General features: G+C 45.5%; 1 protein-coding gene across 1 annotated transcript in view; it reads right to left on the bottom strand.

Moving 5' to 3' along the window:
- The window catches only part of ENPP1 (ectonucleotide pyrophosphatase/phosphodiesterase 1), a 612,613-nt gene that overhangs the window by 82,479 nt on the left and 506,540 nt on the right, over positions 1–23,594 (bottom strand). Inside the window, exon 20 of the mRNA XM_086927432.1 lies at positions 7,948–8,102. Coding sequence (XP_086783558.1) covers positions 7,948–8,102 — 155 coding nt within the window. The remainder of the gene's footprint in view (positions 1–7,947; positions 8,103–23,594) is intronic.

Raw genomic sequence — 23,594 nt, 5'->3', positions numbered from 1 at the left:
TGGGGAATTTCGCAGGTGGCAACTGAAAGGAATTATGGTTCTGGGTGACTTATATAATTCTCAAGGCATACTGGATTTTCTTACTTTAAAACAATTATATGGACTGTCTGATATACACAGATTTAAATATATGCAAATATACGACTTTTTAGTGCGGAAGAATAGAATTAACACTTTGTCGAGCGGGGGTATTTGGGACCTCTTAAACTCTAAAAAAGAGAAATCAATAATCAGCTCGGCATACAAATTCTTTATAGGTTTAAGATCTGACGACAACGGTGCACTAGCTAATAAATGGAATCTAAAACTCTGAACTAATTTAATAGGAAAACAAATAAGTAAATCTTACACTAATATTCATGATCATGTAAGATCATCTAGTTTACGACTACAACAATATAGAACTATATACATGCTATATTATACCCCAGAAAATTTTTCTAAATGGTCCTCAAACAACATCATGGGAGAGAAAACCAAATGCCCGAAATGTGACGAGTATGCGGCAGACCTTGTCCATATGCTGTTCTCATGTCCGAAATTAGGGAAATTCTGGGAAGAAGTGGGAAAAATTTTAACTACAAAAAACATTCTTAGCTCACCAATAACAGCCCCTATGGTAATACTAGGCCCACACTTGACAAATCAACCACATCATATACTGTTATCAATCTTATTTTCCTGTGCCAAACTAACTTTAGCCAGGGCCTGGATCAACCCTAACCCACCCAACGCTCTGGAATGGTGGTACCTGGTTAATGAAATCAAAATTATGGAGTGTATGCTGGCAAAATTTAGGGGTGTTCGATCGCTAAAGAAATTTGAGAAAATTTGGGGGAACTAAGAATTGAACTGACATACCCAAGACCATTATATGTCTATCTGAGTTTTTATGATCTTTTGTTCAGTCACTTTAATTGACAATGTGAAAAAACTGATTAATTTATGTTTGAATATGTATTTACTTGATGAATTGAATCTATGTTGAATGTTTTGTAGTCTTATACCAGGTGAAAATAAAATAAAACTCTTAAAAAAAAAAAAAGATGTAGGCACAGTATTGCATGTTTATGCGGGCTGCACTCCATCTCTAAAGAAGCACCCCCTACAAATGTGTTTCTGTTCCTGATTGAGGCACTGTTCTGTAGTGTTCCAGATCACAGTCAAAGTCTTTGAGCAGGACATAATATTTTTTATTGAGAAAAGGAATTGCAGTTTATTGTTGACCATTAGGGTACCGGTACAGGAATTTACCTGCTGTAGATTGTTAAATTAAGTGTGGCAAGAGGCACAATACATGACGCAGGTTTTGCCATCTATCTGCAGACCATGTGTATTGCCTCTGTGTAGCCAAAGGTTCATCGACCTAGTAAATCCAGAACAACAGTAAATAATACAATTTAATTGGGCGTTGATATGTAGCAAGGTTGTGAAACTTTATGGAATTTTTCCCTATAACTTGATGTTCTTCCTCCTTGATGCAACACCCACCAAGTGCTCTCTGGTCCTTCGGCAAGGCTGGGTGTGTCTTATGTTAAGGTTCTCATCGGGTAGGGCTCCCCTAAATAGAGAGGGGCAGGCAGTTGTAGGCCTGCTGTGCTCTGGCAGTTGATGTTTGTACACTTGCTGTGTTTTTTTAAAAACTGATAATGGGCACAACTGATCTTTTTTGTGAGCTTGGTTCAGTTCCATGATACGGTCAGCAATGGCCATGTCATAGCCCTATTATTTTCTCTACTTTCAGCCATGGTGCACAGCAGCCCGCACTGATTTGCAAAGTGTCTAAAAACATTGACAAAAAAACAATAAATCTTGCATAGTCGAAACCTATTGGCTTTGCCAATGCTTCCTTTTCTTCGTTCTGGCTGTTAATTCGCTTTAATAGCCACCACGGCTAGGCTCACTTAAACTGAAATTTTATTCCAGAATTGCGCAGCTCAGCCCACGTTAAAGAGCGAACTTGCTTCCAATAAAATGGAAAGTGTAATTTGCATCAAAGTGGGCAGATCCTGGAGGTGAACAGATTTGGATGAAAGAGGAAGAGGAGAATGTAAACCCAAAAAAAGGGGTGTACCTAAGAATGAGTCACACACGGTCGAGAATCAAGTAGAAGATACACCATGACCGGACCATCTCTTAGAATAGACTTGTTGACCAGACAAGGAGCTCAGTCTCAAAAGCGACCATTTTGGTTTGCAGATTTTATAGCGCAAACCTTTCCCCACGGACATTGTACTGCATTACAACACAACCCCATGAAGGTGCACAGTCTTCGTTCCCAAGAAGAAGACCACAATAACTTTATTTGTGCAACTAGTTGGCCTTAAGTTGATGGAGGGGACTTGTGTTTTCAGGCCGCTTAACCAGTTTCTCTCTTGTTCGCTGGTCATGTGAGCCACTGGCCTATAAAGGTCACAATGAGCCATTGCATCTAACAACATACAAAGATAATTCTACTATTTAAAAAAGACTGTTTAATACCCATGTTTAAAGAATGCAGCACATTCTGGTCACCACAACGTATTTATTGAAAACATTATACCCTGAAAAAAACTATTAGTACTTCTCTGAGTTTTCATGTCTAAATGTTCTGAATTAAACCAACTTCTATATCAGAATAACCATGTTGAATATTTAGCTTAAAATGAGTTAAGATGAAAGTTTTTGCTGAGGCTAGTTATACAAATCCTTCAACCATTGAGGCTAGACATGGGCAGATCGACAATCGTGGATAAAGCGACGCTTCGCCCCCTGCTTTTTTGGCTGCACTTGAAGCTAACTCCTGAGCTCTTCCACTATGGCGCTGCACTTGATGAAGTTTGCACGCTTGACCGTTTTAAGAAAGTTGGGTGGTTTACTAAATTCAGGTCAATGCTCACCGCAATAGGCTTGGGGATCTCGTGGGATATTAACGATCGCAGAGTATTACCCAGTAAAGGGTTGGTTAAAACCAAATACTGGAACTGGGTAGAGCAGACCTCTGTTACTCAGTTGTCAGTGGGCCGTCTTACATTAGAAATAATGGAATTCAAACTGCAAAGTGCCTACAAACAATATATGGAGGTCATTACGATTCCACAGGATAGGAAGCTCTATATCCAATTTAGATTTGGCTCCCTTCCTGTGAACTCCTTTACAGCAGCTTGGCGTCGGTCCGCCTCTGCATGACAGTACTGCCCAGGTTGCCCTCTAGCAGCTGAGACAATTAATCAATTTTTCTTTGTTTGCCCTCTTTATACTTTCCAAAGGAACAAATGGCTAGCCTCTGTTTGCAGACTGTTGGGAGATCAAAGCCACCAACAAGCACTGCACATCTTGAAATCCGAATGTAGGCCCTTAGTCACCTACTGAGTTGGCAAGTTTATCGGCAAAATGTGGATTATTAGAAGGTATTCGTCTGGGACGCGATAGCACGCGCTTCTACATCTTCGATTCAATCTTTTAGTCTATGTTTTAAAACAATAATTATATGCATTTTTTTAACCCTGTATATTAATCAATTTTTGATGCCAAGATTGCATTGTGGGTCTTTTGCGTACTAATCAAATTGGGGTATATGTTGTTGATGCAGCACATTTTATCTTTTTAATTGCTCTTTTAATTTTTTACTTCTGGATATCACAAGTCAAATGGAAATCGATGAGTTGTATTTAATGAATTTTTGCCATGTATATATTATTGGATTCATGTATTGTAAGCATTTGCACTTTTATGATCGTAATGACCGAATAAAGTATATGATGAATACTTATTAAAAGCCATATTCTGGTACACCACTAGTTTTGAGAATTCTTTTAGACCATGCTCAGGCTGGGGCCCACAAGAGAGTAGTCAACAACTCTTTCCAACATTTTTTTCTCTCCTAAGCAGCTAACGGTTACGAACATTTTTGCCTGCCAGGGCCATACAGGTCCCTGACCTTGCACAATGAGGCGACCTCCAGCATAAGAGAACATAAGAGAATAGAAACAGTCCCGTGGCCCAAGTGAATACCAATATCATATATCTACTGTCACACACACCCTCACCAGCATCATAATATGCTGGCACAGAAACCATCATACACCCCACATGCAGTCTTATTTCTGATTAGAAACCAAGATAAGTCAGCCGCGGCCCGTACAGATAAGAGCGGTGGGGCCTGATGGGGTGGGATTTCGACAGACGACAACGAAGGAAAATTAGATAAATAATATATTTTCCCTCGTGGTTGTCTGTCAAAATCCCCCTCCCGGCCCCATCGCCCCGCCAGTCTTACCTGCATGTGCTGCAGCTGAGATAAGTGGTGGTCTGGCAAAATGTGGATAAGCAAACCCAGGTGTAAGCTCCCTCTAAGGAGGCATGGTACCCAGACGACCTGATTCCAGAGCAGTCTTCATGCCTCAAAAAACAGTAAAGCCAGTACCAGTTCTAGGTTGCGAAAAGGGAACTGGCTAGTTTTTTCCACAATTGATATCCAAATAAAAGGTACCAACAACCAAAATAGGCCTTATGCTTGTGGTAGGCTGGCTGAGAGTGATAAGTTCAGCAAAATATCTAATTCATTTGTTAGGGAAGACAGTTAGTTTCACAAGAATCTTATGAACCTGTGGAAAAGACTTGTGACTAGGAGTAGGCAAAATTCCTTGTTTTCAAACCACAGTGAGTGGATCCAAAACTCTGGGCAATTCCACCATTTCTGCATCCACTTGACCTTGATTGGAAAAAGGGAGGAATGCAGATAAAATGTGCCACAAAACAATATATCTCTTTGTCCACATTGTGAAATGCACAGAAAAGAGGAATTAGCATGCTGCCCAGCACAGTCAGCTGCCAGACATTTAATATACCTTAATGAAGTTACCATTAAGGTAAATGCATTGCCAGTCCTTCTGGGGGAGGTTGGGCTTAACCATGGAGCCGCAAATAAGCTCCAATTTTGCTTAGAAGAACAATACAAAAGGGCAAACGAAAGAATTTCAATCAAGTCTACATGTGGAACAATTTTCATCAACTTCCCCTGATGCTCGCATCGGACCACGGTCAATTCTTAAATGTCGGTTTTCTAGTTTTTCTTGCTTATTCATCGTCTTAACTTTCGCTGATTTGTACTGTGGGCTCTCCTGCTCTCCCATGAAGCACTTCTTTCAATCCCTGCTCCACTCCTTCATTCGTGCTGTTCTCTTCATGCTCGAGTCCATCTTCAGCCTTTTTCTTTTGGTTCCTTGCCTTGCCTTAGTTCTTCTCCTTACAACAATTTCGGTTCTCTGTCTAGCTCTTCTCCTCCCATTCCACTTTGACCTCTGCCTTACTGTTATCTCTCTCTTATTCTTCTAATATTCCCCTTGGGCCTTTTCGGTCCTCTCTCTTCTCTAGATATAGGATGCCAGTCCCCCTCACTTGGACACAAATGATGAGGCGATGCATAGTGTCAGGGGACCAAGAATTAAGGAAAACAGGGAGCACGGTCCTTGCCTTGCAAACACGTACTGGCTGTGGGTGGCAACTACCGTATTGAAGGGATTTTTTTTTGTTAGCACTATCGGTAGGAAGGCCAATCCTTTTACAGCCCCCAAAAGATGAAAATAGCCCTATCCTGAACAATAGTCATCTGCTTAAACATAGAACCTCCTACTCTCCTATCTTTCACATCTATGGGCCGATTACAATTTTTGGCGGTGCAGGAGCGGGCGGTATGCCACCCACACGCTTCCGCAGTGCCAAAGCTGTGTGTGCACTGCCTACCAGATTACAAGTGTTTCTCATGTCTGGTAGGTGTTTCTTTGGTGGTCCCACAGCGGGTCCTGTGAAAATAGCCACCACAATGGGAACGTCAAAGGCAGTACCTGCACGGCACGACTGTAAAGTCCATGCTGTGCAGGTACTGGGGAGCATGCACACAGGGGGACACACCATGTGCCCTCTTACATGCACCCTTTGGCCCAGAGGAAACAGGGGACCCTGTAGGGCCCCCTTTGTTTCCTCTCTGCCACGGTTTCCATGGAGGAGGAACCTCCATGAAAACAGTGGTTTAGAGAAAACTCATATGATTGGCGGGACTGCGGAGTTCCCGCGAAGCAATTTGCAGCCTCAAGACCACAGCACCACTGCCAGGGATCTATGGCGGTTGTAGCAGTCCAATGGCGGTTTGATCGCCCAACTTTTAAGGGGGTGGTCAGACCACCTGTGCAGCTGTGGCTGGACCGCCACAGTCCCGCCCCCACACGTCTGGCGGTCCTCGGACTGCCAGACTTGTAGTCAGGCCCTATGCCTTCAGACACCTGCAAAACATTTGCCTGTTCCAAAGTTAACTCTCACTACCAGCTACATTTAAACCGACACACAAACTAGATGGTGTGGGGTTGATCTGAGGAGCGCTTGGAATAATCAAGGAATACATTCAGAAGTTAGCCTTACATTGTTTTTATGCTGCCACCTCTGGCTCTCATTCCCTTCCCTACCACACCCCTCTCTCCTGCACACAAATCCAAGAAGTAACTGCAATATATGCTGCAGAGGGCTATACCAGTTGTTAAAGGTTTCAAATACGAGTTATAGGACGGACCGCATATGTGATCCTATAACAAGGGAGAGGGCCTTTAAAAAACGGTACAGCCAGATGCAGAAGGGTTATAAGATATTAGAACATTCAACCCATTCAGGGTAGAATGTTCTAAATTAAAAAGTTAGAAAAATGAAGAAGAATATTGAAATATTGGAGCGCCAGGCTTATACCTGCCATTATAAACCAGGGGCTACTCCATTTTCTTCAATGGGGCTCTCAACATTCCAATTAAATAATATAGCCGCATAGCCTGCTGCTGAAGGCTATATTGGTTATTAAAGGCTTTGAACCTGAGTAATTGGCCTAAGCCACATACGAGCCCTTGTAACAAGGGTGTGGGCCTTTGACAAACGGTATAGCCCGCAGCAGAAGAGCTATAATGCTATTAGAACACTCCACCCACTAAGAGTAAAATGTTCTAAGTTGAAAAGGGAGAAACGGAAAGACAAACTTTTGAATGTTCGAGCAGAAGGCTAATACCAGACATTATAAGCCCAGAGCCCCTCCATTGTCTTCAATGGAGCTCCCAACATTCCCATGTTCTAATCTAGATTAACTGCTGGCCAGACCCCCAATTTACTCTATATGGTCGGGAGATGTCAAAAATTGACAAGTTAGTGGAAAGGGGTCATGACTTATGTAAACACAGGAACTGGCAAAAACATAGCACAACCAAACATTCTCTAGCATATTGGCAGATCTGGCCTTAATAGCTAAAAGGCAGACAGAGCTTATCTGGGAAACCAAATCAGGGGTCCCAACATGAACAGGTGCAGCAGCGATGTAATTAAATGGGCAGACAACAAAAGGGTGACGCTGCATGTGGACGTCAGAAGTGGAACAAGAAAAACAAGAATATGTCAGGGTATGGGATTCTATATACACTGAAAAGGAGGAAAGCACATAAGACGAAAATCAAAATGTGCACGCGTAATAACTGTATAGGTATAAATGTAGCCCTCCTCCCAATGATAGATAAGAATATAAATTTAAACGAGAAGTGAGCAGAAGTTATGTGTTATTTCTTATGAGCGAAAACACCCCTCCGCCTCACCCCGGTATTAGAAACCAGCAGAAATTAAATGTGTTGTAAAAATGCCTGACTAGACCACATACCTCCTAGAAATGGTTTTAGTTAACTTTATAGGGTTTTTTATGTGTAGCAAAGAAGGTGAATTAGTAATGGCTGACAAAAATGAAATTTAAAAACTAAGAATTAAGGGAGAAAAAACTAAATAATTGGAAAAATGAGTAAATTATATCGGTCACCCTAACTATTTTTTATTGAAAAAATATGTGAATAATGTGTAATGCTCTGATGAGATCTGTAAACTGAGAAACTCATTAAACTGGGTTTTATAAAAATGAGGACAATGAGCAAATGATAAAAAAGCACTTCTTACATTTTTGTTGACGGTGTATGCGCTCCATAGTGGCATATTGAGATCCTCGCTGTATCCGCTCACATACTTATGATGGTGTAGAAGGCAGTAGCTGCTGTTCTTCTGAATAACTCTGGGTCTCCCGAATGGCAAGTTCTGAGTCTCTGTGTTTGTTACTAAAACAAATATTACCCATTACTAAAATGTCAAGAGACAGAGAAGAACATATTTTACATTTGGATTCGTCAATTTCTTTCATCAGTATCATTACTCCCTGCAGAGCACAACAAAAATACAAACTGACTCCTGTAAAAATGTGGTATGCCATATCTTTACTTTACGTACATAAAATGAATACTATAGGTTATAAACTTTACAGGACATAGGGGCCAGATGTACGACCATTCTGTTTTGCAGGTCAATTGTGATTTGTTGCGACTCGCAAAATGGAATGTGTATCAGACATATTTAGCGATTCTCAATAGGGTGGAAATGATCTGCCTCATCTATATTCATGACAGGCCACAACTTGTGACCTTTGGGAATGGGCTACAGTCACAGGGACGGTGGCCTGCCGTGTGCAGCAGTCCATGATGTCTGTGTTTGCTTTTTAGATAAAGCAACTTTTTTGTTTTTCTAATGCAGCCTTAAATGAATTTTTTGATTTTTTAAGAGCAAGCATTTTTTAAGAGCAAGCAGTGGTCTGTTGGACCACTGCCTGCTCTTAAACAATATTTTTGCTGCCAAACACAAAGAGGAAAGGGGTCACAAAACAATCGTACATTCCCCTTTGAACCCTTATTAGGAAGGAGTCTTGGTGCGCCCCTTTCCAACAGCTACTTGCAAACCCTATTTTGCGAGTCGGTAATAGGTTACTGACTAGCAAAATAGGTTTGTACATCCTACAACACTTCGTTTGCGACTGCTAAAAATGGTCATACATGTGGCCCATAGTGCGAACAACAGGGAAAACATTTTTTGCTTTGAAAAAACAATGTTTTTGAGAATTGCATTTTCCCTGTTGGTAAAATAAGCCAGGTGGAGCCATAGACATCAAGTAGTATCATTTGCCACTGCTGTAGTCCGCAAAGTAATGTAATCCCGTGCATAAACAGTGCAGCCAGAACCTTTAATCTGTTTTGTTCACCAGACAGAAGCTAATAGGAGATCTACACCAAGATGAATTAGAGGAGCAATGTAAAATTTAATGGGATTAATTTAAAGTTTTGTTTGGCTGCATCACCTAAATATTCTGGAAAAAAGACAAAGAAAGAGGGAAGATATATTTAGCGCTTGTGATTAATTGGAGGGTTTTTGTTGATTTATTCCTCATGATGACATGAGAAGTAACCTACAAGGTCGACACTTCAATAATCACACTGGTTCTTTTCTGTGATTCCAAGAGATCGTGCTGCTTATTAACATTTGTGAAACGAGAACTGCTGTCCTGACTATAGTTTATTGTTTTTAAATGTGCAGAAGAGTGAGTCCTTACTTACATATACTTTCACCCAGGTTCCTACAAGGCATAATGGATTGCTTTTGTTTTTGTTACAGATTAAACCATCTAGGATAGATTTTTCTTGGCCTGGTGTCACATAATGCAGAATATAAACCAACTGTATATTTTCCATTGAGTGACTCAGAATTTCACATGATATCATAAGAAAAGCGGTTACATTTATTTAGGGAATAGAAGAATAATAGGAAAACAAATGCACAGTATACAAAACGATTACCCCATATGTGTAGTGAAGACTAAAAAACCTCTAGGACTGAAACCATCATAGTTAAGGCTTGAGATTTTCATAAAGCTTTTAATTTTTTATGATTTAAAAAAAATAAATCAATGAAAAATTGTGTTTCCACTCGCAGTCTTAACTGTATACGTGCAGATTTTGCACCTGCGTAAGTGCTTTTTTCCCTACACTCCCTTGAAAGATGCCCTTGGTTAAATTTCCCACCCAATTGGAAGAAATAAGCCATAAAAACACTTCCGTAATGATATATTTGTAAGAAACATAGGTTACTTATAGATTCCTTACCTTAGAATTACCCCCAGGCGTCAGACTGGATCTGGAAAGTTTTTCGTCAGCAGTACCCCGGCGCGTCGGTAGGTGACGTCGGTCGACTCTGTGCCATCGTCGGCGTTGTGGTCGCCGGCATGCTGTTGTGGAATTTACTTAGACACCACCCTCGTACCCTGACGTCAGTTCTGTACACGACTTTTCGTGCCAGGAATGCAGAGCCATGCAAGACCCCGACCACTGGTGCACAAACTAGGGTCCTGAAAGGATGACCTTAATCCTAGAAATCCATTCGTAGACCGGGGAGGAAGGGTGGGGCGGTAAGGAATTTATAACTAACCTATGTTTCTTACAGATATATTGTTACCGATATGTAGCGGCTCAAAGGGAGCGCACATCTTAAAAGTAAGAACGAAGTTCAAGTCCTACTGAGGCATTACGAAGGGAACAGGAGGAAAAAGATGAGTAATGCCCTTGAGAAATCTATTTACAACAGGGGACTTGAAAAGAGAAGGCTGATCAGGGAGCCTGAGGATGGCTGAAATGGCTGAGAGGTGCCCAGAGCAGAGCCCTGCTGGGCCAAAGACAGAAGGAACAAGAGAACCTCAGAAAGAGGGGCAGAAGGGGATCCACAGCCTTTGCTGTGCACCATGCCACAAATTTATTTCATCTGCAGGCATATACCGTCTTAGTGGAGGGACGCCTGGCTACCAAGATTACATCATAGACTTCGGGAGGCATGTCAAATGACGTCAACAGCCACCACTCAATCTCCATGCATGGAGGTGGAGGCTGGACAGGTTCGGGTGGAGGACCGTCTGTTGTATATTGATTCTTCTTGCAATATGGCTGTCAGTAGTCATTAGCCCTTCCTTAGTGTATTCACCTTCTCAGCCTCCCAGAATACCTGTGGGTGTTCTAACCAGTACCAGAGTGTTCTACCTATGTCAGTTGATGGTCTGGTCAGCTGGCGAGGTTTGTACTCAGCTGTGTCCTACAATAAATCTACATGTAATCAACTAGAAGTATCTTGTCTTCTATCACCATCTTATTTACAACACCGTCCCTTGCTGCTGTGACAGAAGATCCTCCCAAAGAGGCAGTCGGATCGGAGGATCGATGGCCATGTTGAGCAGCTTGGGATACCAGACTCTTTGGGTCCAATCCAGAGCCACAAGAATGACGTCGGCCCGGTCACGCTTTATCTTCTTTAGCACTCTGGTCAGAAGTGGTGTAGGCGGAAAGGCGTATAGAAGACCGCAACGCCACTCGCGACGAAAAGCATTGCCTAGTGAGTGCCGCCTTGGAAATTCCAATGCGCACAATTGCTGACATTGCGCATTCTCTTCGGTGGCGAATAGATCTAACATAGGCTCTCCCAACTGTTGAAAGTGACTTTGCACCATGTCAGAGTAAAGACACCATTCGTGATCCGTCATGCACCTGTGGTTGAGTTTGTCCGCCCTGGGGTTCAGTGAACCTGCAAGGTGTTGAACCATCAGAGATATGCTCTGATGTTCCAACCATGTCCAGAGACGGAAGGCCTCTAGACATAGGATCCACGACCCCACCCCACCTTGTTTGTTGCAGTACCACATGGCGGTGGTGTCATCTGTGCACACCTGCACTACTCTTCCCCGGACAGAGGGAAGGAATGCTCTTAGTGCAAGACGGATTGCCCCAAGCTCCAGAAGGTTGATGTGGAGCTCGGACTCAGCCAGAGACCACATGCCTCTGATCTCGGCTTCTCCCATGTAGCCGCCCCATCCCAGATGGGATGCATCTGTCACCACTGTGTATTCTGGTTGGGGAAGGGAGAGGTATCTGCCGTTAACCCAATCCTGGTTCGTGAGCCACCACTGCAATTGCTGTGCAGTGCCCTCTGCGACCTGGACGCAATCAGACAGATTCCCCTGTTGCTGCGCCCACTGGAACTTTAGGTCCCACTGCAGATCCCACATATGCCACCTGGCATGATCGACGAGCAGGATGCAGGAGGCCATAAGGCCCAGCAGCCTCAGGGTCGTCCTGACCGAAACCCAGGATAGAGGCTGAAAGATCGAAATCATGGCCCGAATATCCCGGACTCGCTGTTCGGGAGGATAAACCAAAACTGCGTTGTGTCCAGAACCGCTCTGATGAAGAGGAGCTTCTGAGAGGGGGTCAGGTGTGACTTCAGCACGTTGATGGAGAACCCCAGTGAATGCAGGAGGACGGCCGTAGTCTGGAGGTGTAAGACGACTGCCTGGGCGAGCCCACCTCCAACAACCAGTCGTCGAGATAGGGGAAGACTGGAACCCCTGTTCTGCGCAAATGAGCTGCGACCACTGCCATCACTTTCGTGAACACCTGAGGAGCGCTGGTAAGGCCAAAGGGGAGCAGAGTAAACTGAAAGTGCTTGTGGCCTACCGTGAACCGCAGGTAACGCCGGGTGTCCGGCAGGCCGGGGATGTGAAAATAAGCGTCCTGCAAGTCCAACGCTACCATCCAGTCTCCAGGGTCGAGGGCAGACAAGACTTGAGCCAGGGTCAACCTCTTGGACTTCTCCTTCCGGAGGATGCGATTAACGTCCCTGAGATCCAAGTTAGGACAAAGGCCCTTGTCCTTCTTGGACACCATAAAGTACTGGGCATAGCAACCACAACCTACTTCTTGGGCAGAAAACGCGCTCAATGGCTCCCTTGCCCAAGAGAGACGTAACTTCTTGTTGGAGAAGGGCTAGATGACCCCCGACATGCTGGGGTACTGGGGTGGCATGGCTGTAGGGATATTCTCGAAGGGGAGGGAGTAACTCCTTAGGATTATCTACAAAACCCACCTGTCCGACGTATTGGTGCGCCAGTGGGGGAGGTGATGGCGAATCCTGTCGCCCACTGGCATTTGATAGGCCTGAAAGGTCGGACTAGGAAGGTTTGGAGGCTGCTGCAGAGGGGGGGTGGTGGACTGGCCTGCCCGCTGGCCCCCAGAACCACGTCATTGGTTCCCACGTCCCCGGCCGCGCTGAGGTTAAACAGCTTGCGCTGGCCTGTGGCTCTGAAAGGAACGTGTTGGGGGACCCCTTCCATGGCCATGATAGGGGCGAAAGGCAGACCATGCAGGGAGTGTGGTGGAGAGCCCCAAGGACTTGGCCGTACCCCGAGAGTCCTTGAAGCACTCAAGCACACTGTCTGCCTTGTCGCCGAACAGGCGATGGCCATCAAACGGCATGTCCATCAAGGTGTTCTGGACATCCCCAGAAAAGCAAGTTGTTCTCAACCAGGCGTGACGGCGAAGCGCCACCAACTTTTAAATAGTCCTACCCAGGGAGTCGGCGGTGTCCAGTCCACAGCGGATGGTGAACTTTGCTGCGTCTCTCCCTTCTGCAACAGAACAGACACAGAGGCAGCACTTGCGCCACCGTATCCCGCATGGAGTGGGAATACCGGCCCAAGAGGCATGCAGTGTTCACCGACCTCAGTCCTAAGCTGGAGTAAGAAAACAGCTTCTTCCCAAACTTGCCCAGCTTCTTGGGTTCCCTGTCCGGTGGTGAGGTAGGAAATGCACTTTGGGACGCTGAGGCTTGGACTACCAAGCTCTCGGGGGAAGGGTGTTGGCAGAGGAAAGTGGGGTCGCCCGGGGTCGGGCGGTGGCGTCTGGCAACCATCCTATCCACAGGAGCCCCTGTGGTGGGCCTGGACCAGGTGCCCAAACGGATGTCTGTAAGGGCTTCATTAAATGTCTGCAGTGGCTCAGAAGAGCTCGCTGCCGGTTTAAGCACCTCTATCAGGAGGTTAGTCCTTACTGCCACAGTAGGTAGCTCGAGGGGTATGGCCTCGGCCGCCCTAAGCAACACCACTGTGCAAGATGCTTCCTCCTCCATAGCCACGGTAGGAGGAGACAACATGCCAAGGTCTGGTGAGATGTCCAGACCACTTGAATCCCCCAGGTCCTCTCTCCAGTCCTGATCATACTCCAACTGAGCAGTGAGAGCGTCCTAGGACGCCTCCCAATCTTCCTCACCCTCCTCTGGCTGCCAGCCTGGTTGAAAAGGGCCGGGGTGGAATGTTGGTAAAAAAGTACCCATCGGCGCCAATCTGGCGTCCTGCTCCGTATCCACATCGGGGTCGAAGCCAGGGTCTACACCAGCTGGAGGTCCAGCCTTCGCAGGCTGCGGATGTGGTGCTGGTGGAATCTATGCCGGTAGAGGTGTTACGAGGTCGACTGGCACCGATCCGGATCCAGGCCTGGATCCGAGGGTGCCCTGCGGAGCCGGGGCTGGAGCCGCCAGAGTCGATGGCCTAGGGCCCCCAGCCGAGTCCATGGTGCCCGAACGAAAACCGGCGGAGTCGGGCTGCCCAAAGTTTGCATGCATCGCTTCGTGGAACTGACGAAGCTGGGCAGGGGTCACTCCTGGTCCTGGGAAGAGAGGGAAGGCCAGAATCGACCCTGAAGGCTCCACACGCAGAGCTGTGGGAGTGGCACCAGCCGCACCCTTTGTCGCGTCGGCCGACGGACGAGGGGAAGTCGAAGAGCGACGATGCTTCTTCGACTTCTTCTTGTGCTTCGACTTACCTGACCCTGTGTGTGAAGACTTAGATGAGGAGTGATGATGGCTCCGTGATCGGTCCCTCAACCTTCTACGCGACCGAGACCTTGAACGACGCGGAGTCGGCTGTCGGTCTTCGAGTAGCTTTCAAGACTGCTCCCACAAAGACTTCGGAGCCATGGTTCGGCAGTCTGAGCATGACTTGGGGTCGTGGTCGCGCTCCAAGCAGTATAGGCACAGGCGATGCGGATCCATCACCGACGTCAGTCGAGAACAGGAACCACAGGCCTTAAAACCGGGCATCCCTCGTGCACCAGGAGTCGATATAAGACTCAATAGGAAGTCGACAAAAGTCACAAAAAGTCAGTCAAAAACTGGGGTACAGCTCTCTCCAGATGTGCGCTTGCTGGAGCGAGAAAAGAAAGAACTGACTTCAGCGCGCAAGGGGGGTGTCCAAGTAACTTCCGCGATGCCATCCCAGCGACCACGACACCGACGACGGACGCAGTGCCAACTGACGCCACCTACTGACGCGCAGGGGTACTGCTGATGAAAAACTTTCTTTCAGATTATAACCACTAAACATAGATGTGCAAAATTGGTTGTGAAAAAGTCACGTTAAAAAAGAATTACGAGGAGGTTCCCAAATCTATTGTCCTCTCCGAAAACCCAGAACCTCTAAACGTGGTACTTGACCATTGCGAGCAAAAGGACAGAAATATCAATCTCAATGACTTGATTTTCTTCAACAAAGAACTGCTTGTACTCTCGATGGTCACTGCTGGAGGCTCCAGGCTGAACATCTCTTTCTTTATTATTAAGTAAACCTTTTTTATTACCATTTATGAAATGGGGGGAAAAATCATGGCCTCCTACTGCAATTTAAGTCATTCGTCATATCCACAATTTTCTCACAAGTAAGAAAGACAACCAGACACAAAGTATCTCAAACCCCAATATCATTGATCAGTATCACTTCTTGAGGTGTTACCACAAAAGAATCAAATTACCTACTAATGGAAAGTTGCAAGCACAGGTTTACACTTACTGGCAGGTTTATCTAACCCATCCTCCAGGAGTGGGAATTAATTGCATTTCGACTGTTTTTCATAAGAAGCCATGGCCTCAAAACCTAAAACATCAAATTCTTCAACTGATGAATGAATAAATGAATATATTTATTGAGTGTGAACAAATGCCTGGCGGCGTCTTGGCGCTGACTGAGGAAAAGGAAGGATACGCCAAAATCTTGTATGTTTAATCGTTGGCTGATTCAAAATGTGAATGTCACTTTAACAAAGAAATAGCTGACCAACGCCCCAGTGTGCTTTGTACTAATCATTAGTGTTATGTACTAATTTTCGGTTTTTTTTTTTACAAAAGGTTTGCAAGTAGTTAAAGCGGACTCAACACCAGACCCAAAAAAGCCATACACTTAATACATAGACACACACACAGACGAGATGGAGGTTATGAAAAGCAAGACTCTGTTTTTTCACACACCAGTGTATCTGATTAAACAAACACCGCATAGTTTCTATCGGACTTCTGAGGATCCTTAATTATTCCCCTCGAAACGCCACAGTAGGTTTTTGTTAGAGCAACTTCTCAACGCTGTACAAGTCAACCATCTGTTTCATTTTTGCCAGGAGAAATGAGGGAGAGAGAGTGTGGAAATAGCAATCAAATAACATTTCACTGAGATCAATTGCGCACGCTTTGTTATGGTTCAATTCTACAAGCTAGTTTTTCAGCCACATTTTCAACATGACATACATTTTCAGAAACACTATAAACTCAATGGTTTGACCAGTGGCTGAAATGCATAAAAAGCTTGGAAAATATAGTCCTGAGTGCAGTGGGGGCTGTAGACAGTGTGTGTGTGTGTGTGTGGGGGGGGGGGGGGGGGGAAGTTCGACAAAGACGTGTCTAAAAAGATTAAAAAGATCGGCGATCTTGCACCTTCGGTAACTACATAAAAATAAATGCACACAGCAATACACGGTGGCAAATGCACGATTTTACCCTATGAAACCTCAGACGGGTAATATGACCAGAGCAGAATTCTGTGAGTGTAACCAAACAGTTACAGAATTGATTCCTGGATGACAGTTTGGAATAGTTACTTGTGTATTTATGTTGATACTAGGCCCCAGTCTGTGACAGAAAGCACTGTGAATATGCCATTGTTTTAAAAGTCTATTACACACTGTATGTGGCTAAAGCACAATTTGCACAAAGATGTAGCACTTAAAGTTAAACAAGTGCTTTCAAAATACTTATTTTAGAAATAACAGATTGTACCCATGGCAAACATTTTTTGTGCGTGTTAACTGAAAGGACGCACACTAGAGCTCAGGTGGTTATGTCCTTACAGTGCAACTCCAAAAGAATACATCTTTGTCACCATTAAGTGCTGAGTAACGCCCAAAATTAAAGCCTGTAGCGTCCCCCAAGCAGCCTTTAAATGTGCTTATTAATCAACTGCACAAATTTACATTTCTTTCATTTAGGAAGCACCCTGAGAGAAAGCATGTTTCTCTTTTAGCTCTATGTGCCTCCAATAGCCTTAACAGGACAGGAGACCCATTTCTTCCCTTTCAGCCGGAGGCACCTGGAGGTCAGCATTAACTGCTCATGGATGGTTCTTTTTTAAGAAAAAGCCGTGGGCTGCCTCCAGGGCCGGCTTTAGCACTGGTGGCGCCCGGTTTGAGAATCATTTTTTGCACCCCCATACCCAAGACCGCCTCACCGATTCTCTCCCTACCACCAGGCATAAGTGCCCCTCATCTCTCCTATCATAGGTTATTGCTAAACAAGCTCCTTCTCCCATGAGGCCGACGCCCCCTCGACAGGACAGCGCCCAGTGCGGCCGCACCAGTCGCACTGCCCTAAAGCCGGTCCTGGCTGCCTCTTTAGCCCTATTGGACGCCTGGTGACTGCTGCACCCGCAGACTACAAGATATACTTCCTATTCACACTTAAATAAACTATACTCCAGACTAGACCACTTCTCTGTGTCCTCGGCAGACATACTCAGCAATACCTGCTCCCAGTTTCTGCCACACGCACTCTCTAAACATATATATATATATATATATATATATATATATATATATATATATATATATATATATTACCTACTGGCGTTCGCCAGTAGGTATATATAGTTAGGATTTTTTCCCTATGGGACTTTTGAAAATTCTATGTCTAATAACTTTGGCGTTTGTGGATGGAATCGGCTGAAATTTTCAGGAAAATGGCACATTTTGTTTCTGAGCAGCTCCTGAAAATTTGGTGGGGTTTCGTCAAGGGGGGGCTGAGAAAAAAGGGGGGTCCCAAAACGCGTTTTTTGCATTGAGTTTTCCATAGGGCGGTTGGACTCACTTTTAGCTCGAACGGCTGAATGGATTTGCACGAAACTTGGCAAAATTGTAGGGACTGTTAGCCCGATGTGCCTTTGCTAGGTCTCAATATATGTGCTCCAGTAGTTTTTGAGAAATTAACGTTCAAACCAAGATATATATCTGTAACAGCGCTCTGGGCAGCGATCCGGTCCGCTTACTTTTCGCTTATCGGAACTTTGCGCGCAGAAAGCTGATTGGCTCTCCGGTGTCTGTCAACATTCTAAACAGTCCGGAGCGGACGCCATCTTGTCTCTCGGTAGGATCGAGAGAGAAGAAGAGGTGGAAAACGAAGGGGGAATTTAATGAAAGGGGGCAAGGTATCCCCCTCTTGACCTCCTAGGAATGTTGTTGGGGTTATTAAAGGGTCCCGTGGGGAAAATAAAAAAAAATGATTTTTCACGGTAGAAGCGCGGCCGCGAACTGGTAGCGAAACGGGAATTCGCCATTTTGTGCTTCGTAAATTAAATTACTAGTTATAAGTGGGTACGGGAGACGTATCCTAATCCCCTATGTTTCCTGAGGGTGGGTGAGGAGGCTGATATATGTTGATACATCTCTTCCAGCGGCTGTGCGTGAGCTTTTTTTTTTTTTTTTGCTGCGTGACAGTCCGGAGCGGCCGCCATCTTGTCTCTCGGTAGGATCGAGAGAGAAGAAAAGGTGAAAAACTAAGGGGGAATTTAATGAAAGGGGGCAAGGTATCCCCCTCTTGACCCCCTAGGAATGTTGTTGGGGTTATTAAAGGGTCCCGTGGGGAAAATAAAAAAAAAATGATTTTTCACGGTAGAAGCGCTTCACGGGCCGCGAACTGGGCCGCAAACTGGTAGCGAAACGGGAATTCGCCATTTTGTGCTTCGTTAATTAAAGTACTAGGTATAAGGGGGTGCGGGAGACATATCCTAATCCCCTATGTTTCCTGAGGGTGGCTGAGGAGGCTGATATATGTTGATATATCTCTTCCAGCGGCTGCGCCATCTTGCCTTTTTTCGAATGCCACAATTTTGTCGTGCACGGCAGCCATTTTAGATGCCAGGCTGGTCCCAGGCTATCACCTACCCCTGCGGATGTAGTTTATGGCCCCAGCTGTAGAGAATTCAGACATGCCAATCCTCCTGATTCAGGCGTGTGAGTACTGATTTCAGTGCTAGTCTCCCGCCTCCCGATTTCTGCAAGCAAAAACCCGGGGGCATATTATGAACAACTAGCGATAATTTTTGTCTATAACTTGTTTAGAGACAAAAATTATCGCCGCACATCGGCGATTTTTATCGCAGATAAACCTTGCTATTATCGCAGAAAAGTCAGCGATATTCATGTATTATCGAGCAAATGCTCTTAGCCATGTTATCCACCTCCCATTGGATAACATGGCTAAGAACTGCTCAGGGCAGGTGTTAGCTTTTGGAGATATTCGCGCTTAGCGCGAATATCTCCAAAAGTTGGTAATAGAAGGTAGCGATGTTAGGGACTGTTTCCAGTCGCTAACATCTTGGCACGCCACTTTGCATGTCATTAGTGATAAGTATCACTGACATGCAAAGCCGGGCCCAAGATGGTCGCTATCTCCTTTTAGGTGTCACTAACTGGTGTTAGCGACAGCTTGATAATAGGGAAATAATTTTATCTCCGCTTTCATGGTTTTTAAAGCCAAAAAAGCGGAGATAAACCCCCTTGCTAATATGCCCCACGATTCCTTGGGGGTTTCAGCTGATAGGGCTTGGTATTGTGTTACATGGTAATTTTTCCATGAAACGTCAGAGGGTCGATGCAGGGGTTCTAGAAGAGGTGATAAACCATTTAAGCCTCATGAACAAGCGCATGGTCTTTTAAAGATTTGTGAAGTACTCGGGGCGGCGGTGTGTGTGTGCCCTCTTTCAGGAGCGGGCGGGGGGGCACTGCCAGCAACTTGCCAGGTCAGGTAGTGTTCAACACGTGCATCACCCTTTCTCTGCTTGCTATTGCGCTCCATGCTTCGGAAAGGTAAGAAAAAGAACGTGTATTTGAGTTTGAAATGTCCGATCCTGCAGCAGCACACTTCCAAAGCCCACACATGACAATAACCCGATTCAAGGCCCCATTCACCCGTTTTTCAAAAAATAGATAACAGTCCAACAAAGTAAGGTTATAAAACTTTATTAACTTTTAACGATAATGAACAGAACAAAAACTAAAAACATTTAAACATTTATTAACACAAAAAGCAACAATGGTTAGAAGCTGTCTTTTGTGCGAATAGTCCCAAGGCAGCACAACGTGCAGAGTTCTGGACGGCACCCAGGTGATGTCGCCTGGGTGCCGCACTGGTTTAGGGATCCTACAATGCTGCTCCGAAAATTGGCGTGGGGTGTCCCGGGTGGGGCGGGGGGAGGCCTCGTCAGTAGCGGTCTGTTGTGCGAATAGTCCCAAGGCAGCACAACGTGCAGAGTTCTGGACGGCACCCAGGTGATGTCGCCTGGGTGCCGCACTGGTTTAGGGATCCTACAATGCAGCACAGAAAAACAGCGTGGGGCGTCCCGGGTGGTGCGGGGGGAGGCCTCGTCAGTAGCGGTCTGTGTCCAGTGTCACATGGCTGACACAACATGTACGACAGGCACCCAGGTGATGTCCAGTAAACTGCTGCACTGGTTTTGGTATCCTACAATGCTGCTCCGAAAATTGGCGTGCGGCGGCCCGGGGGGGGGGGGGAGGCGGCGTGAACGGGCCTCCCCAGGTGGCGGCCATCTAGCTGAGTTGCGTCTCGCTCACCATGTTGTGGAGTTGCTCCCACTCTTGCAGTGCAGCGATAGGCGGCTGCCACATGGCTGTCAAAATGGCGGACGGCTCTTCGGTTTTGGGCCTGGTCCACTGAAATGGCCCTGGGACACCTTGGAAGTCGGACGCTTGCCTGCTAGGGCTTGGGCTCCATTCTCGAAAAGCGTCCCCTCAGCCGTGAAGATTGTATAAAAGTCTTGGGGGCCCCCGACTCCCGCAGGCTTCCGGTGGGGAGCGGCTGCCATGATTGCTCGCGGAATGACCACGACGGAGCCACGAGATGGTGGTGCTCTCATGCTGACGCCAGCTTCAGTCTGAATGATCCAGAAACAAGGTGGGGCTTTCATCGTTTGGGAAAAAAAATGTTCTAAACCAATGAAAAGTGTTATTTTTAGGTCATATGACCAAGCCTTCCATCTTTAGGAAACCAAAAGTAAAATGAACCAATGAAAAGTTTTATAAACAAGTCACATGACCTGTTCTGCGGCATAGGGCTACAAAAAGCGTAGAAAATCCGTTGGCACGTGAGGCGGCGTCAGTAGCGGACCGATGTGCGAATAGGCCGAAGGCAGCACAACGCGTCGAGATCCGGATGGCACCGAGGTGGTGTCCAGCAAATTGCCGCACTGGTGTGGCCATCCTACAATGCTGCGCCGAAAGACGGCGTGTCCAGCTGGTCACTGTCAGTAGCGGACCGATGTGCGAATAGGCCGAAGGCAGCACAACGCGTCGAGATGCGGATGGCACCGATGTGGTGTCCAGCAAATTGCCGCACTGGTGTGGCCATCCTACAATGCTGCGCCGAAAGACGGCGTGTCCAGCTGAGTTGCGGTCACTGTCAGTAGCGGACCGATGTGCGAATAGGCCGAAGGCAGCACAACGCGTCGAGATGCGGATGGCACCGATGTGGTGTCCAGCAAATTGCCGCACTGGTGTGGCCATCCTACAATGCTGCGCCGAAAGACGGCGTGTCCAGCTGAGTTGCGGTCACTGTCAGTAGCGGACCGATGTGCCGAGATCTGGATGGCCAAGTTTCAAGTTTCATCTGGCAGTTTTTCTCCATCCCTCCTGGATCAAAGAAGGTGAATGCTAAATATGCCACCTGCCTCATCTGAACATATGAAGTTAAGTTGTATACACTGTGGTGCTATGCTGTCCTATGGCAACATGAGCATCAACCTGATGAATACGGCATTCGAAAATCATAAATGCCCTAATGCACCCAAGAAGTAATTTTTTTTTTTCTCCAGTTGAGCCGTTTTCAATGCCTGTTTTTTGTTGTTTCCCCTCCATCAAGAACAAAACAAAAATACAAGGCGCTAAGATCCGAATGGCAAGTCCTGGATGTTGAGTGCCTCAGTTGAGAGTTCTGAGCAGTGCTTGTAAGACTGTCTGAAGCTTATTTGCACCTGCTGCAGCTTCACTAGGTCCGGCGGAACTTTTTTCCTTTTCCTTTCTGCATCTTTTCCTACAATGCGTTTCATCTGAAGACACGACCAGGTCCCTGAATGTGTGCAGGGGGACGCTATTGATTGAATGAAAATGGCGGCTTGACACAAAGCTGACTCAAGCGTTACTGTTGGTGCTATACAGACAAAAATTGGTTTTCAGTTTGTACATTCTTCAGGTTTTTTTTTCCATCCAAGTCTGATTGAGAGTTTGTAGAAAAATGGCTTCAGATTTTCCACATACTACTCTTCAACATTCTTCCTAAATGTAACAATGTGAAACTCACTAGGAGAACGGCTGTTTCTGTTTCCTTTCAAAATGCTGCCACCAATATTTTCTGAATGGAAGACACCATCTTGTAGCATAAAGGGCCGAAAGGGGTTCTGGTCTGGCCGATGGTTGGTGGAGACATTTTGACTATATCTTGGACCTGCCCGGCCTCGCCCAAAATGGCGCCGGTATAAATGGGACTCGTAACTCTTTGCCCGCAAATGTATATCTAGAAAATGTTATTGTAAGTGGCCCTGTCGTATTTTAATTACAAAATGTACGTCCACCGATTCCGCAACTGTTAGACACCTTTGTTCTTGTCACCTAATGGCCCGCTCGTTACGTTCTTCTACAGTGTAAATGTCTCCTCATCATATATGATTTGAGTTTGCTCCGTGGCCGGCCCACGTGGTTATAGGCCCGTATTTGTATACTGACATTTTCACAATAAAGGTTTTTAAAACAAAACACGGTAGTAGTATTTTCATTTGTAAAGTTTTTACTTTTAGTGACTGTTTTCGAATCAGTAAAAGGCAAGTGAAATAAAGCAGTCCAATTACATGACGGATAAAAGGTATAATATGTAGGAACGCAGTAAAGATAAATGGTCAAGGGCAGTTGTGTTTTTCATGTCTGCAACATAAAGTGATCGATAAGAATCTGATAATCAGGCGCATCGGCGACTAAGACAGCAGGTCGAATCTCTTTTACTCAACGGCTCCGTCATGGAAGGAAGAAACGCCCTTTTTCTCGAAAAAGGAATATATTTTACTTGCCAGACAGTTGTAAATTTTCCGGGAAAGTACATTAGCCTGGAATATTATAACATATGTTTGAAAAAAAAATATTGTTCGAAAATAATAAAAAGCGTAATTTTTAGGTCATATGACCAAGCTTTTCATCATTAAATTAACAAAAGTAAAATGAACCAATGAAAAGTTTTATTAACAAGTCACATGACCTGTTATGCTTACGTTACGCGCTGCGCGCCGCGCCTCGGATCACTTCCGGGTGCGCTAACGCGGCGTGTCATAAAACGCATTACGTGACAACGTAGGTCAAGAATATAGTCTAAATGTCTCCACCAACCAGCGTTCAGAACACAACCCCTTTCAGCAGTCCAAAAAGTTCTGTTAAATGACAACAGAGGGGACAGGCAACAAGAACCATCAGTCAAAGAGGGGAGGGCAAGTTCTTCTCTTCCGGGTCATGTTGGGGCGCTACCGGAACTGATCGAATTGG

Source organism: Lissotriton vulgaris, chromosome 6, assembly GCF_964263255.1.
Source record: "Lissotriton vulgaris chromosome 6, aLisVul1.2, whole genome shotgun sequence".
Lineage (NCBI taxonomy): Eukaryota > Metazoa > Chordata > Amphibia > Caudata > Salamandridae > Lissotriton > Lissotriton vulgaris.
The sequence above is the reverse complement of the archived record's forward strand: the minus strand, read 5'-3'. Positions and strand labels throughout refer to the sequence as shown.